Genomic DNA, 12577 nt, shown 5'->3' with positions numbered 1-12577 from the left:
ATTGTATTCAGGCTGACCTGCTACAATGTAGTGCATGGTCCTTAGAAATAAGAAATTCCTTGGGAATGCAAGCTGGTGCAGCCACTCTGGAAAACAGTATGGAGGTTCCTCAAAAAACTAAAAATAGAACTACCCTACGACCCAGCAATTGCACTACTAGGCATTTGTCCACGGGATACAGGTGTGCTGTTTCGAAGGGACACATGCATCCTAATGTTTATAGCAGCACTATCAACGATAGCCAAAGTATGCAAAGAGAATGTCCATCGATGGATGAATGAATAAAGAAGATGTGGTATATGTATACACACACACACACACACACACACACACACACACACACACAGTGGAGTATTACTCAGCAATCAAAAAGAATGAAATCTTGCCATTTGCAACTACGTGGATGGAACTGGAGGGTATTATGCTAAGTGAAATTAGTCAGAGAAAGACAAAAATTATATGACTTCATTCATATGAGGACTTTAAGAGACAAAACAGATTAACATAAGGGAAGGGAAACAAAAATATAAAAACAGGGAGGAGGACAAAACGGAAGAGATTCATAAATACGGAGAACAAACTGAGGGTTACTGGAGGGGTTGTGTGAGGGGGGATGGGCTAAATGGGTAAGAGGCACTAAGGCATCTACTCCTGAAATCATTGTTGCACTATATGCTAACTAATTTGGATGTAAATTTTTAAAAATAAAAAAATAAAACAAGTTAAAAAACAAACAAACAAACAAAAAGAAATAAGAAATTCTATAAAGAAAACCAATTTAAAATGCAAAATATCTTCTAATCCAGACATGGCCAATTCTGCTTAAAGCTATAGGAATATAATTAACTTATGCAAGTAACCTTGAAGAAACCTGATCAGTGCAGTTTTTGAGAGACAAGACTTACAGGTAAAGCAACGAGTTCAAATGCTGACCCTGATACTCAGCAGCTGAGTAAGTTTGGGAAAGTTCCATACCCTTTCTAGGTCTGTTTTTCCACTTGAAAAAATGGAAATAATAACAGCTAACTCAAAACTGATGTTTGTAAAGCAGTTAGTAGAGGTTCCTTACTCAAAGCAAGGGCTTTGTAAATTTAGCTCTCAATAGTTTTTGAAACAAAAAGCTGCTGACTTACCTTGAGAGTTATGTTTACATCAAAACGTAGTGCCATCTGAAGTTGCACTTTATGCCATGTTTCCCACATTCAGTCAATAGCTCCTGTTGCATAACATAAAACAGTGACTGAATTTCTCTTCTGACCAACTCCTCCTACCCTCACTCCCACAACACACACTAGGTTAACAAACAAGGCTAGTGACTCCCGAAGAGGTTAGTATCTGTGGATTCCTAAAAAGACCTGGATACAAAAATCACTGGGCAGAGCAACTGAAGAAGCAATATTTTGTGCAGTGTGTAATGTCAGTGAGTTACTCAGATTGCCACGGATCCTCTTACCAACTTTGGCTGGTGCTGCTGCTAACTGTTCACCCTCTCCCCAACCCTTCTCCAAAGGGTTGCCCTTGGGGCCATTTAAGAGCTCCCTGCTGCATCAGGCTGAGGCTAGAGGTCACCTGAAGCCACATACTAGATTAGCTTCTCCCTCTTGCCTATGTTGCTTGCCTAATCCCCCAAAAAGTTTCACCTGAAGGCACCCTTAATAAATTGCTTTTGTCAGAGTCTCAGGCTCCGTTTCCAGAGAATCTGACATATGTGACATTCTGTGTCCTAATATATCTGTCTCTTTCAAACTGAAAGTTTGAGACATAGGTTTAGAGAGTCACATCCAGTACATTAAACAAACAAAACAAAACAGAATAGGGCAGACTAAGGAGAAAGAGTGCAGTGTACTTAACAAATCATATGCATATATCATGGAACTTTCATTTCCATTACATGTGTGTGTATGTGTGTGTGTAAATATGAGTGTATGCATATATATATACATATATATATACACATATATATACATATATATACATATATACACACACATATATATATATACATATATATATACACATATATATACATGTATATATACACATATATATACATATATATATGTATGTGTGTGTATATATATATATATATATATATATATATAGTGCGTATTTTTGAGTCATGATGTAAAAATGTATTTGTAACTGTTGACCACAGTCAAACAGTTCTGAAAGTCACTCTCCCAACCCGGCTGATTCTCTGACTTATTTCCTTCATCAGCTAGTTTATACTCTACAGGAGTAAAATAATTCAGTATACTTGATCATTCTTATAAACACACACTTTCAGCTAATGAGGAAGAGGTCTTGTCTTGAAGAATAAAATCTGAAGACAATGTTGAGTAGTGCTTTCAGTCTTTAGAAAGTTACAGCCAAGAGTTAATTGCTTTCATATTCGTCAGTATTTTCCATTCTATGCTGCAGTTTGTTTCCATTCTAGTGTCTCTGGGTAGCACTAATAGGTTTACCTAAAATTCTTTATATTGACAACAAAAGCAGTTCTATATAAAAATCTCCATATAAAATAAAATTATGGTTTTCAGTGATAATTCTTCTAATAGTCATGGTCACTAACGAGCACTTACTATGTGTCAGGCAATGTTCTAAGGACTTTTTCCATACACCAGATTGTTTAATACTCTCAGTGATCCTATAAGGTATTGTTTTTCACATTTTTCAGATGAGGTACAGAGAAGTTAAGCAACTTGTCTGAGGTCACACTGCTAGCAAGTGGTAGAACAGGGAGTTAAACCCAAGCAGCATTTCTCCAGAATTTCTGGACTTAACCACTTTGCTGAACTACCCGTAAAAGTTATTTTTATCAAAACAACTCTTATTTCATCATGTAACAGAAAGTGCAAAGCCATAACACAGCAAGTACTGAAGAGGCATATACAAGTATGTAAACTTTCTGGCAAGTAAAAACAGTTATGCCCTTTAGGTTGTAATTACATGGTGTTAGCTTTATAATTATTTATTAAACTAGACAAAAATGCTTTATGCAGTTTTTATGTGGGTTATATTCACCAAAAGGAAAAGAGCTGGGAGAAATCATGTTAGCTATTTTTTTACATACTAGAATTAACAAATTGTCAGTTTTATTTGGCTTCTCAAGATTTTGCTTTAGTTTTTTTTTTTTGATAAGGTTATTTGAAAACGTTTTAAAAATAGTTCTCTTAAGTTTACATCAACTTGCATGTCAGTACAGTTTCATTTAAATTATTAAAATCAAAGTGTGTGCACTTGAGAATTCATTGAGAGTAACCGCCATGACTTTCAGATGACTGGTTCTCACCAAAATCACATAACAACCATAAATTGTAAATTTCCTAGGAAAATACAGTATAAAACTTGGTGCATCACATAAATAGTTGTGACTCTGATGGTAGCGCTCACCAAATATTCTGTCTGCTCACTCATATTTTCTAGCTCCTCCTGCTGTTAAATGGTGCCATGTGGCAAGTCCCGGCCAGTGAAATATGAAGAAAACTGACAAGGGTTATTTCTAGACTGAGATAGTGCAGGGCTTATACACTCTCCATGTCTGCCAGGGGCACAAAGAAAGCCATGCATTCCTCATGCTACAGCCATGAGATGACCTGCCAGTGTCAACCAGGGTCCTGAATGTTGGAGGCTATACAGAGCCCCTGAAATGGACATGTAACATGAGCAAGAAGTAAATGTTTGTTGTATGAAGCCACTGGGATGTTGGGGCTACTCTGTTACCTCAGCATAACCTAGCCTATCCTGACTAATGTGGTATTAAGTTAATCCTGAATGTGCATTGGGGTTTAGTAATCTTTTACTGTATAATCCTTCTTCTTAGGTGGTTCCAGATGTTCATGAAGGGAATTTCCCCAAACAAGATGAAACAATGATAGACTTGAGCATTCTGCCTTCTCCCAATTTCACACTCAAGATCCCTCCTGAAGACAGTGATGACAGTTCTAACTTCATTAGCTACGTGCTGGTGAAAGCTGTGCAGCATTTTAAGAAACACTTTTAAAATTGGTAAGCAGAGTGCCAGGTTAAACATGCCTTGTTGATAGGAATAGATGATTCATAAAAGAGAAAAACAACAAAACTAGTTTTAAAATACTTGGAAAATATGTTCAACCTCATCAGTAATCAAAGACATAAAAATTAAGACACGATAGCATCATATGCCTATCAAACGTGTAAATTTTTAAAAAAATACAAAATCGTGATAGGAGTGTGATGAAATGGGAATTCTTATATGTTATTAGCAGGAACACAAACTGTTGTTGCCTTTTTGAAAATAGCTTTTGGAAAAGCTATTTGAGGGGCACCTGGGTGGCTCAGTTGGTTGAACAGCTGACTCTTGATTTCGGCTCCACCATCTCCTGGTTTTGTGAGTTCAAGCCCGAGTTGGGCTAGCAGCACAGAGACTGCTTGGGATTCTCTCTCTCCCTTTCTCTCTGCCCCTCTCCTGCTTGTTCTCTCTAAATACATACACACATACATACATACATACTTAAAAAAATAGCAATGAAAAGTCCCCTGCCCATCCTCCAAATCTGTATTTGCAAAATTATTTAAAATAGTAAAAATTTTAAAACAATCTTAATGGTTAAAAACAAGAGAATGGTTAGGTAGGTTGTAGCTTAATATCTTCTAAATTAGTGGCACAATTAAAACTGCATGGAACATTCTCTTTGGGTAATATGATCAATCTTAAAGAATAATTAAATTTTAATTCTAAGTTATCATTCATAAGGGACATTGTTGGCAGGTCAGTGTATAATTAAGCTTGATATTACAGGATTTGCTGACTGTCCCTTTAAGTTTTGGAGAACTTTTTTTCAAGTTATAATAGTCAAACAATCAATATCTTTTTAGCATCTACTAAGTGAAGGCACAGACCCAGGTACTGTGGAGGAGAAAATGATGAATTTGACAAGATTCTTTCCCAAATGAGCTCTCTATCCAGCAGGGGATGGAGTGGGAGTTTACAAAACATACATATAACAATGACACAAGGTGGCATGTAGCCAGTCCCAAGATGGGGGCCTTTGGGAACTGAGGAGAGGACACTTTACTTTCCAGAAAAGGAGAAACTTCTTGGCTGGATATATTTCCTTTTTCACCTTCCTTTCCCACTGGCCTTCTATCCCCTTTCCTTTGCTCTTTCCCTCCCCTCATTCCTTCCCACCCTCTCTTCTCTCTTCTTTTCTTTAAAAAAAAAATGGTTTTCCATTATTTTATTACACATTAATTTTTTCAAAAGCCAAGAGCATTTATTGTATTCCACATTCTGAACCTTTATTCCAAGAAAAAAATACACTGTCCAAAATTATTTACTAATATTTTGATTCTTGCTGCTTTTTTTTAAAGGTAAGAAGACCTAACTCATCGTACACCTGGCAAGTAGAATTACCTCTTCAGGTACCTCTGAGACCTGAAAATCCCAAATGTATAAAACAATGTAATAAACGTAATACCAGGAAAACATGTCAGTTTTATATTATGAAGTACTATTAATTTTACATTGAATGACAGATTAATAGCTATTCAAATTGATTTAAAGTAGAATACCTTTTTAAAAAATCACATGTACATATTACTAAATTCTATGGTACATTAGTAGTTCCTTGTATATTAAATAAATATTAAATTGCCAAGATGTCTCTGTTCTATCATTTCTACTACAAATACACCACTTTCTAATTAACGGAGGATACTTCTTTCAATTTGCTCTTGAATTTATAATATAATAATTGGCTTTTTGAAAAAAAATCTATAATTCATTTCTTTGTTTAGTAAAAACCTGTAACTTATGTATAGATATTTTTCTGTTGAATACACTTCTGCATGAATAAATTTATTAACTGCTAATGAAAATTATAACTTTCCTGGGATCTTCTAACAAGACTTTTATCTTAAAATGCTTTGTCTTCAGTGAAGCCACCTTTGGAGTTAGTCATTACTCCCACCATCTCTGTCATCTCAACTCCAGGCTAATATTTCTCTTCTTTTGGTCAAGATCCTGAATTTTTTTTTTTGTTTATGTATTTATTTTGAGAGAGAGAGAGTGTGCGTGTGTCCATTTGCACGTGAGCCAAGGAGGGGCAGAGAGAGGAGAGAGAATCCCAGGCAGGCTCTGTGCTAAATGCACCTTGCAAGCATCATTCTACTTTCTGTGTCTATGAATTTGCCTCCTCTAGGCACCTCACATAAGTGGAATCATACAGCCTTTGTCCTTGCATGACTGGCTTATTTTACTTAGCATGATGTCCTTAAGTTTCATCCATTTTGTAAAGCAGGGCTCGATCCCATGACCATGAGATCATGACCTGAGCCGAAATCAAAAGTCAGACACTCAACCGACTGAGCCACCCAGGTGCCCCCAGACCCTCACATTTTAAAAGGAACTTCCACTTAAGGAAAGGTCATTTTTCCACAGCTCAGTTCTCTGAAAAACTTCCATCTCCCACTGAAGGTCATAGTCCAGGGGTGAAGCAATCACACATTAGAACTTCAGAATTCTGGAAAGTCATTACAAACACTCGCATTGGTCAATCTTATTTATCACAAGCCTGAAAATGCACAGTCCTGGAAAAGGTGGCATCTCTGTGCACACATGTAATTTTTAAAAAGGAGAGGGCAATATGAAAGGGGCTGAGGTTTGATCACCAAAAATCAGCACAATGAAAACAAGGGATAATGAATAATGGGCACTAGAATTCAAAATTAATGTTTTAAAGAGATGGGGTGTCAGTTTTCAATTCCGTTTTGAACATCACATTACTAATGAATTATTTTTAAAAATAAAAAAGGATTGAGGGCAAAGAAAAAAATAAAAAGAATATCTAAATCCTGGAATGACCCCGTTTGTTCCTGATAAACTTCAATCACATTTTCTTCCTCCATCTCCAGTTCTTTCGGAGTGTGATTATCCGCAATTCTCTCACCTTCAAAGAGGAACCTGAGCAAATTCATCGAACCCCCTGTCGTTAACAGTATGATTCTTTGAGTTTCTTGAGATGCATTGTCATTTTCACTTTGAAGTGAATCTCACTGCTATCCTGTCCAATGACTTTGAGTTTAACGTATTCTCCTTCCTTTTTATCCCCCCAAGTCCTTAGTCGAAGGTTTTGCTTCCTGGTCAGACATGGTGGCTATGGCTTCATCCAGGATCTCCACACAACCCTGGCCTTGGTAGACAGAACCATGCTCTGGGGTTTATAGAAATCTAGACTTTTTTTATTGTGAATATATATTATATATGTATATATAAAACAAACTGTATTATTTTAACCATTTTTAAGTGTAAGGTTCAGTAGCATTAAGTAAATGCACATTACTGTGCAGTCATCACCCCCATCCATCACCAGAACTTTTTTCATCTTCCCCAAATTAAACTCTATACCCATTAAACACTAACTCCCCGTTTCTCTCTTCTACCAGTGCCTTGCAAGCACCATTCTACTTTCTGTGTCTATGAATTTGCCTCCTCTAGGCACCTCACATAAGTGGAATCATGCAGTCTTTGTCCGTTTGTGACTGGCTTTTTTTGCTTAGCATGATGTCCTTAAGTTTTATCCATTTTGTAGCGGGTGTCGGAATTTCTTTTTAAGGCTGAAGACTATTCCTTTGTGTGGGTGTCACGTTTTTGTTTATTCACTCATTCATCCATGGACACCTGGGTTGCCTCCACTTTTTGGCCGCTGTGAATAAGGTTGCTATAGGCATGAGTGTACTTCATTGTTTCTTTGTAAAATTACCATAACAGGGTTCTCTTTGAACAAGGCCATACATATTTTATGGAAAATCCAAGATGTCACTTACTTAACCTCATAATTTGAACCTTGGCGCAATATAATAATCAGAGAGTCATTTGCTAGTATATGTCACTAAAGATTACATTGGAAATATATTTGTAGTCAGTCTTTCAAGTTATAAAGAGGAATATAATGAAAGAGAGGACTCAAAACCTTTAAAGCATTTCCCACACAGTCTTGATATTCTACTTGATGGGAACTCTTGTCAGAGAAAGTTAGACGAGTCAGAGGCAGCCAGTTGAAAATAATTCACTCCAGATGACTATAAAGTTTCTCCTATCAAAAGTGAGGGCTATTAAAAAAGATAGGACACTATTGATAGAATCTTGGGTTCCTTAATGTACTGAAGTCTCAAATAAATAGAGCCTTTTCAACCACATATTTGATATATTTGTCAGACAAGGTGCCAAAAATTAAGTTAAAAAGGGAAACTTTCTAAGTGCCTTTCTAAAGGGCCAATGAACTATGGGAAACTTGTAGACTGAGGAGTAGGAAGAGGGGTTGGTAAGTGGAAAGCACAGGTCTCGAAAACCTTCTGTGACAAGGCTGACCCAGATTCCAATCCCCACTGCTGTATTTCCTAGGTGTGTGACTTCAGGCAAGATGCTTAATGTCTCTAAACCTCAGTATCTTTACCTTAAAGTAATAGAAGGAATAGTTCTTGTTTTATAGCATAGTTGTGAGAACTACAGGAATTAATCCATAATGATAAGCATTAATAAATGGTAGCATTGATTATCAAGTAATATTATTATCAAGTGCCTGACTCACAGTTGGCTCTCAAAAATGTTCGTTTCCTGCTTCTTTACCTAATTATACCAACATTTTTGAGTTTGCTGTGTAAAGAAAAGAAGGTTTCTTCAGACCAGTAATATTCAAATGTTTTTGCTCTCAAACTTCCTAAAAGGAACATGAAAAAGTTATACTTGCTCTTGTATGTGATTTTTCAACATAAGTTGAAAGAATAGCAAAATTTTATTTTCCCATGTATTGTAAATATTAGCATTTCAAACATAAAATGGTTTCATCTCTCTTTAAAATATATCCAATGGAATCTAAATATCATGGAAATTTGATACCCAGAATCATCCACTTAAACAAATACACAAACAAGTTATTCTTTAACAATGAGAAATTTTCTTTCCATTTTCTCCTTAAACTCTGCTTTTCATTCTTTTTTCAAAGAATTTTATCCTAATGTAATATATTTTTATGTTTAAGCATCTTTTATTGATCAATAAAATGTAAGCATTTTTAGGTTTTTTTAAGTTTTTTTCTTTCTTTCTTATTTCTTTCTTTCTTTCTTTCTTTCTTTCTTTCTTTCTTTCTTTCTTCCTTTCTTTCTTTCTTCCTTTCTTTCAGAGAGAGACAGAGCACAAGCAGGGGCAGAGCAGAGAGACAGGGAGATGAGGCCTGTGCAGGGCTCGAACACACGAACCATGAGATGAACCATGGTTCATGAACCATGACTTCAGACATGAGCTGAAGTCAGATGCTTAACCCAGGAGCCCCAAATTTATTTATTTATTTTGAGAGAGACAGAGACAGCATGCATGGGGGAGGGAGAGAGAGAGAGCAAGAATCCCAAACAGACTGCACTGTCAGTGCAGAGCTCCATGAGGGGCTCTAACTCACAAAACTGCAAGATCATGACCTGATCCGAAATCAAGAGTCAGTTACTTAACTGACTGAGCCACCCAGGTGCGATTTAGATTTTAAAAATCAAAAATCTGCCCAGAGGAGCACCTGGGCGGCTCACTTGGCTAAGCGTCCAACCCTAGATATCAGCTCAGGTCTTGATCTCAGGGTCGTGAGTTCAGGCCCTGCATTGGGCTCCATGCTGGGCATGGAGTCTACTTAAAAAAAAAAAAAAAAAAAAAAAAAAAATCTGCCCAGGCACAAAAATCTAGGTATCAAATATTTATTCTCAGTTATCATTTGTAATTATTTGTATATATTGATTAAAGTAACAAATATACATATCTATGACCATTAAAATATAAAATAGAGGTACCTAGGTGGCTCAGTCAATTGAATGTCTGACTCTTGATTTTGGCTCAGGTCATGAACCCAGGGTCATGGGATGTGGGGTTGAGTCCTGCATTGGGCTCTGTGCTGACAGTGGAGCCTGCCTGAGATTCTCTTCTCTCTCTCCCTCTACCCTCTATATAATTATATATATTATAAATATTTAACAATATTTAACAGAAATAGATCTCTTAATGAGAAGGAAGAGCTTTCCCCCCAATAAGTTAATGTATCCATTGATACAGTTCTTTCCTAGAGTAAGATAGGATTCAGCACCCATACTACCCCTATTTTTTATTTTTATAGATAAAAGTGCTAGGAAACATACTGGCCTAAATGCAGTGGGGGTTGGAATGTTCCTTCTCTCAAGGAGGTCTTGCCTGGTGGTAGGACCTAAAGTAGTTCCTCTGTACAATTATCATGATGAGTGCTGGAGTAATGAATAGGATTGTTGAATCACTGTATTGTATACCAAAACCTAATATAACATGGTATGTTAACTATACTGGAATTAAAATTAAAACTAAAACTAATTAAATAAAGTAATTTCTCTGTACCTGCAGTAGCCCTTTACTGAGTTATGCCATCATCATATCATGATGATCGTTCATTTATGGAGCAGCCACTGGGAAAGGAACCATTCTCTATTATCATCAAACCAAGATCCTCCAAGTACCACAGTGGAAAAGGAATCTCCACACAGGCAGGGGAGCCTATGCTCTTTACCTTGAGATTCTCTTTGTGGTATAACTGATATTCGGCTAGAATAATAAACTCAGCTCAAACTGACAAAAGGAAACTAAACACAGAGGATAACATACAACTGGAAAATCTAGGCTATTTTCTGCCTGGGATCCGCCCCGCGGTTGGAAATGTGTGGAGACACTTTTCAGTTGGGGTGAAGTTGGAGGAATATGTACGTTTAGTTGGCTTTCCACAGGCATGCTAAAGCCCTGCAGTATGCTGGACGATCCTGCCCAGTGAAGAACTCTGCAGTTCTGGCCCACCCAGAACATGCTTCCACATGGCATCTTAGCTTCTTATACCCAGGACAATGCTCAAGCCGAACAGACAACATGGGTCCCCATTCCTGCCTGAAGTCTGTTTTCTGAGTTAAGGTTTTCTGACCCAGCATGTCTCCTCCCAAATGACCACCAAAAAGAATGCCCACTGCATCTGGTGCTACCCGCCCTGTCCAAATAGTACAACACAATACAGGAGGGCTATCATTCCTAATAGGAGACCGATGACTCTTTAAAACTATTACTATGCTGGGGTTGGGGCACCTGGGTGGCTCAATTGGTTAAGTGTCCTACTCTTGATTTCAGCTCAGGTCATGATCTCAGTTTGAAAGATGGAGCCCTGCATCGGGCTCCATGCTGACAGCTCAGAGCCTGCTTGGGATTCTCTCGCTCTCTGTCTCTCAAAATAAATAAATAAACTTTTTTTTTTTTTTCAAATATCGGTATGGGATGGGGTGGGGAATGTGCTGTAGGAGGGGAAAATGAATCTATGCAGACCTAGGAAAGGCCAGCCTAGTACTGTGATGGATGAAATAGATTTAAAATATCTGCTGTTCTGTAACCCAATGCATTTCTGTTTATTGTGGCCTTTGTGAGCACTCATAAAACCAAACGGCAAGAACAGAGACTTTCCAGCTAGAAGTCTTGTGAAATGTTCCCTGAAGCACTTCTTGTCTGTTCATAGTATTATCCTTCTTCCAATTAACCCAAATGGCCAGGTATTTTTTAAATTGTCTTTGAGATTTGATTTATTCTTTATAGGCTTTGTGCCACATAAAGGGATGCAAGATTGTTTTCACTGAGCGGATTAGGCAGAGCTGCACATGAAAGATATTCACCTCTTGCTAGAACTTGTGTTTCAATTACAAAAATTTTAACCTTGAGTTTGAGAGGCATATGTTAGCAGAAAGATGTGAGAATCTTGCACAGCCAATCCATTTGAGATAACCCGGGGAGAAAAAAAAAGAAAAAAAGTTGACTTTATTGAACGGAAAGAAATAGTGTTTGGTATGTTTCATTCAGTGCCAACATCTTACTCTTCATAACCCCAGACCCAGCAACAAAAAATACATTCAGCATCTACTATGTGCTAAAAAAAACAGTTGTTGATTCAAAAGACTGCTTGTTGAAATTAGTCAGAGAAAGACAAATATCGTATGACTTCACTCATATGAGGACTTTAAGATACAAAACAGATGAACATAAGGGAATGGGAACAAAAATAACATAAAAACAGGGAGGGGGACAAAAATATAAGAGACTTAAATATGGAGAACAAACAGAGTTACTGGAGGGGTTATGGGAGGGGGGATCGGCTAAATGGGTAAGGGGCATTAAGGAATCTACTCCTGAAATCGTTGTTGCACTATATGCTAACTAACCTGGATGTAAATTAAAAAAATAAATAAATTTTTTTAAAGACTGCTTATTGCATGTCCATGTATTAGTACATTTTATTTTTTTTAAAGATTTTCTTTTTAAGTAATTTCCACACCCAACATGGGGCTGTAACCCACAACCCTAAGACCAAGAGTCCCATCCATGGTCTGCTGACTGAGCCAGCCAGGCACCCCTCCTACATTTTACACTAATTATCAAATTGCTCTTACCCAACAGTGTTTACATTAGAAACATTTCACAATAAGTGAAATTTTGCTGTCAAAAACTTGAGAATGGCTGGCTGTCATTAATCAAGTAAAAAAATGGGCCTATTCCACTTCCTCCAGC

General features: G+C 37.2%; 1 protein-coding gene across 1 annotated transcript in view; it reads left to right on the top strand.

The window, feature by feature from the left end:
- The window catches only part of CLUL1 (clusterin like 1), a 29771-nt gene extending 24303 nt beyond the window's left edge, over positions 1 to 5468 (top strand). The window contains exons 7-8 of the mRNA XM_047828384.1: positions 3824 to 4008; positions 5353 to 5468. Of these exons, the coding sequence (XP_047684340.1) occupies positions 3824 to 4003 (180 nt within the window). The 3' untranslated portion in view covers positions 4004 to 4008; positions 5353 to 5468. The remainder of the gene's footprint in view (positions 1 to 3823; positions 4009 to 5352) is intronic.
- Positions 5469 to 12577: the final 7109 nt, after the last annotated feature.

This window comes from Prionailurus viverrinus, chromosome D3 (genome assembly GCF_022837055.1).
Source record: "Prionailurus viverrinus isolate Anna chromosome D3, UM_Priviv_1.0, whole genome shotgun sequence".
Lineage (NCBI taxonomy): Eukaryota > Metazoa > Chordata > Mammalia > Carnivora > Felidae > Prionailurus > Prionailurus viverrinus.
Note: the sequence above shows the minus strand (reverse complement) of the source record. Positions and strands in the feature narration are given on the sequence as shown.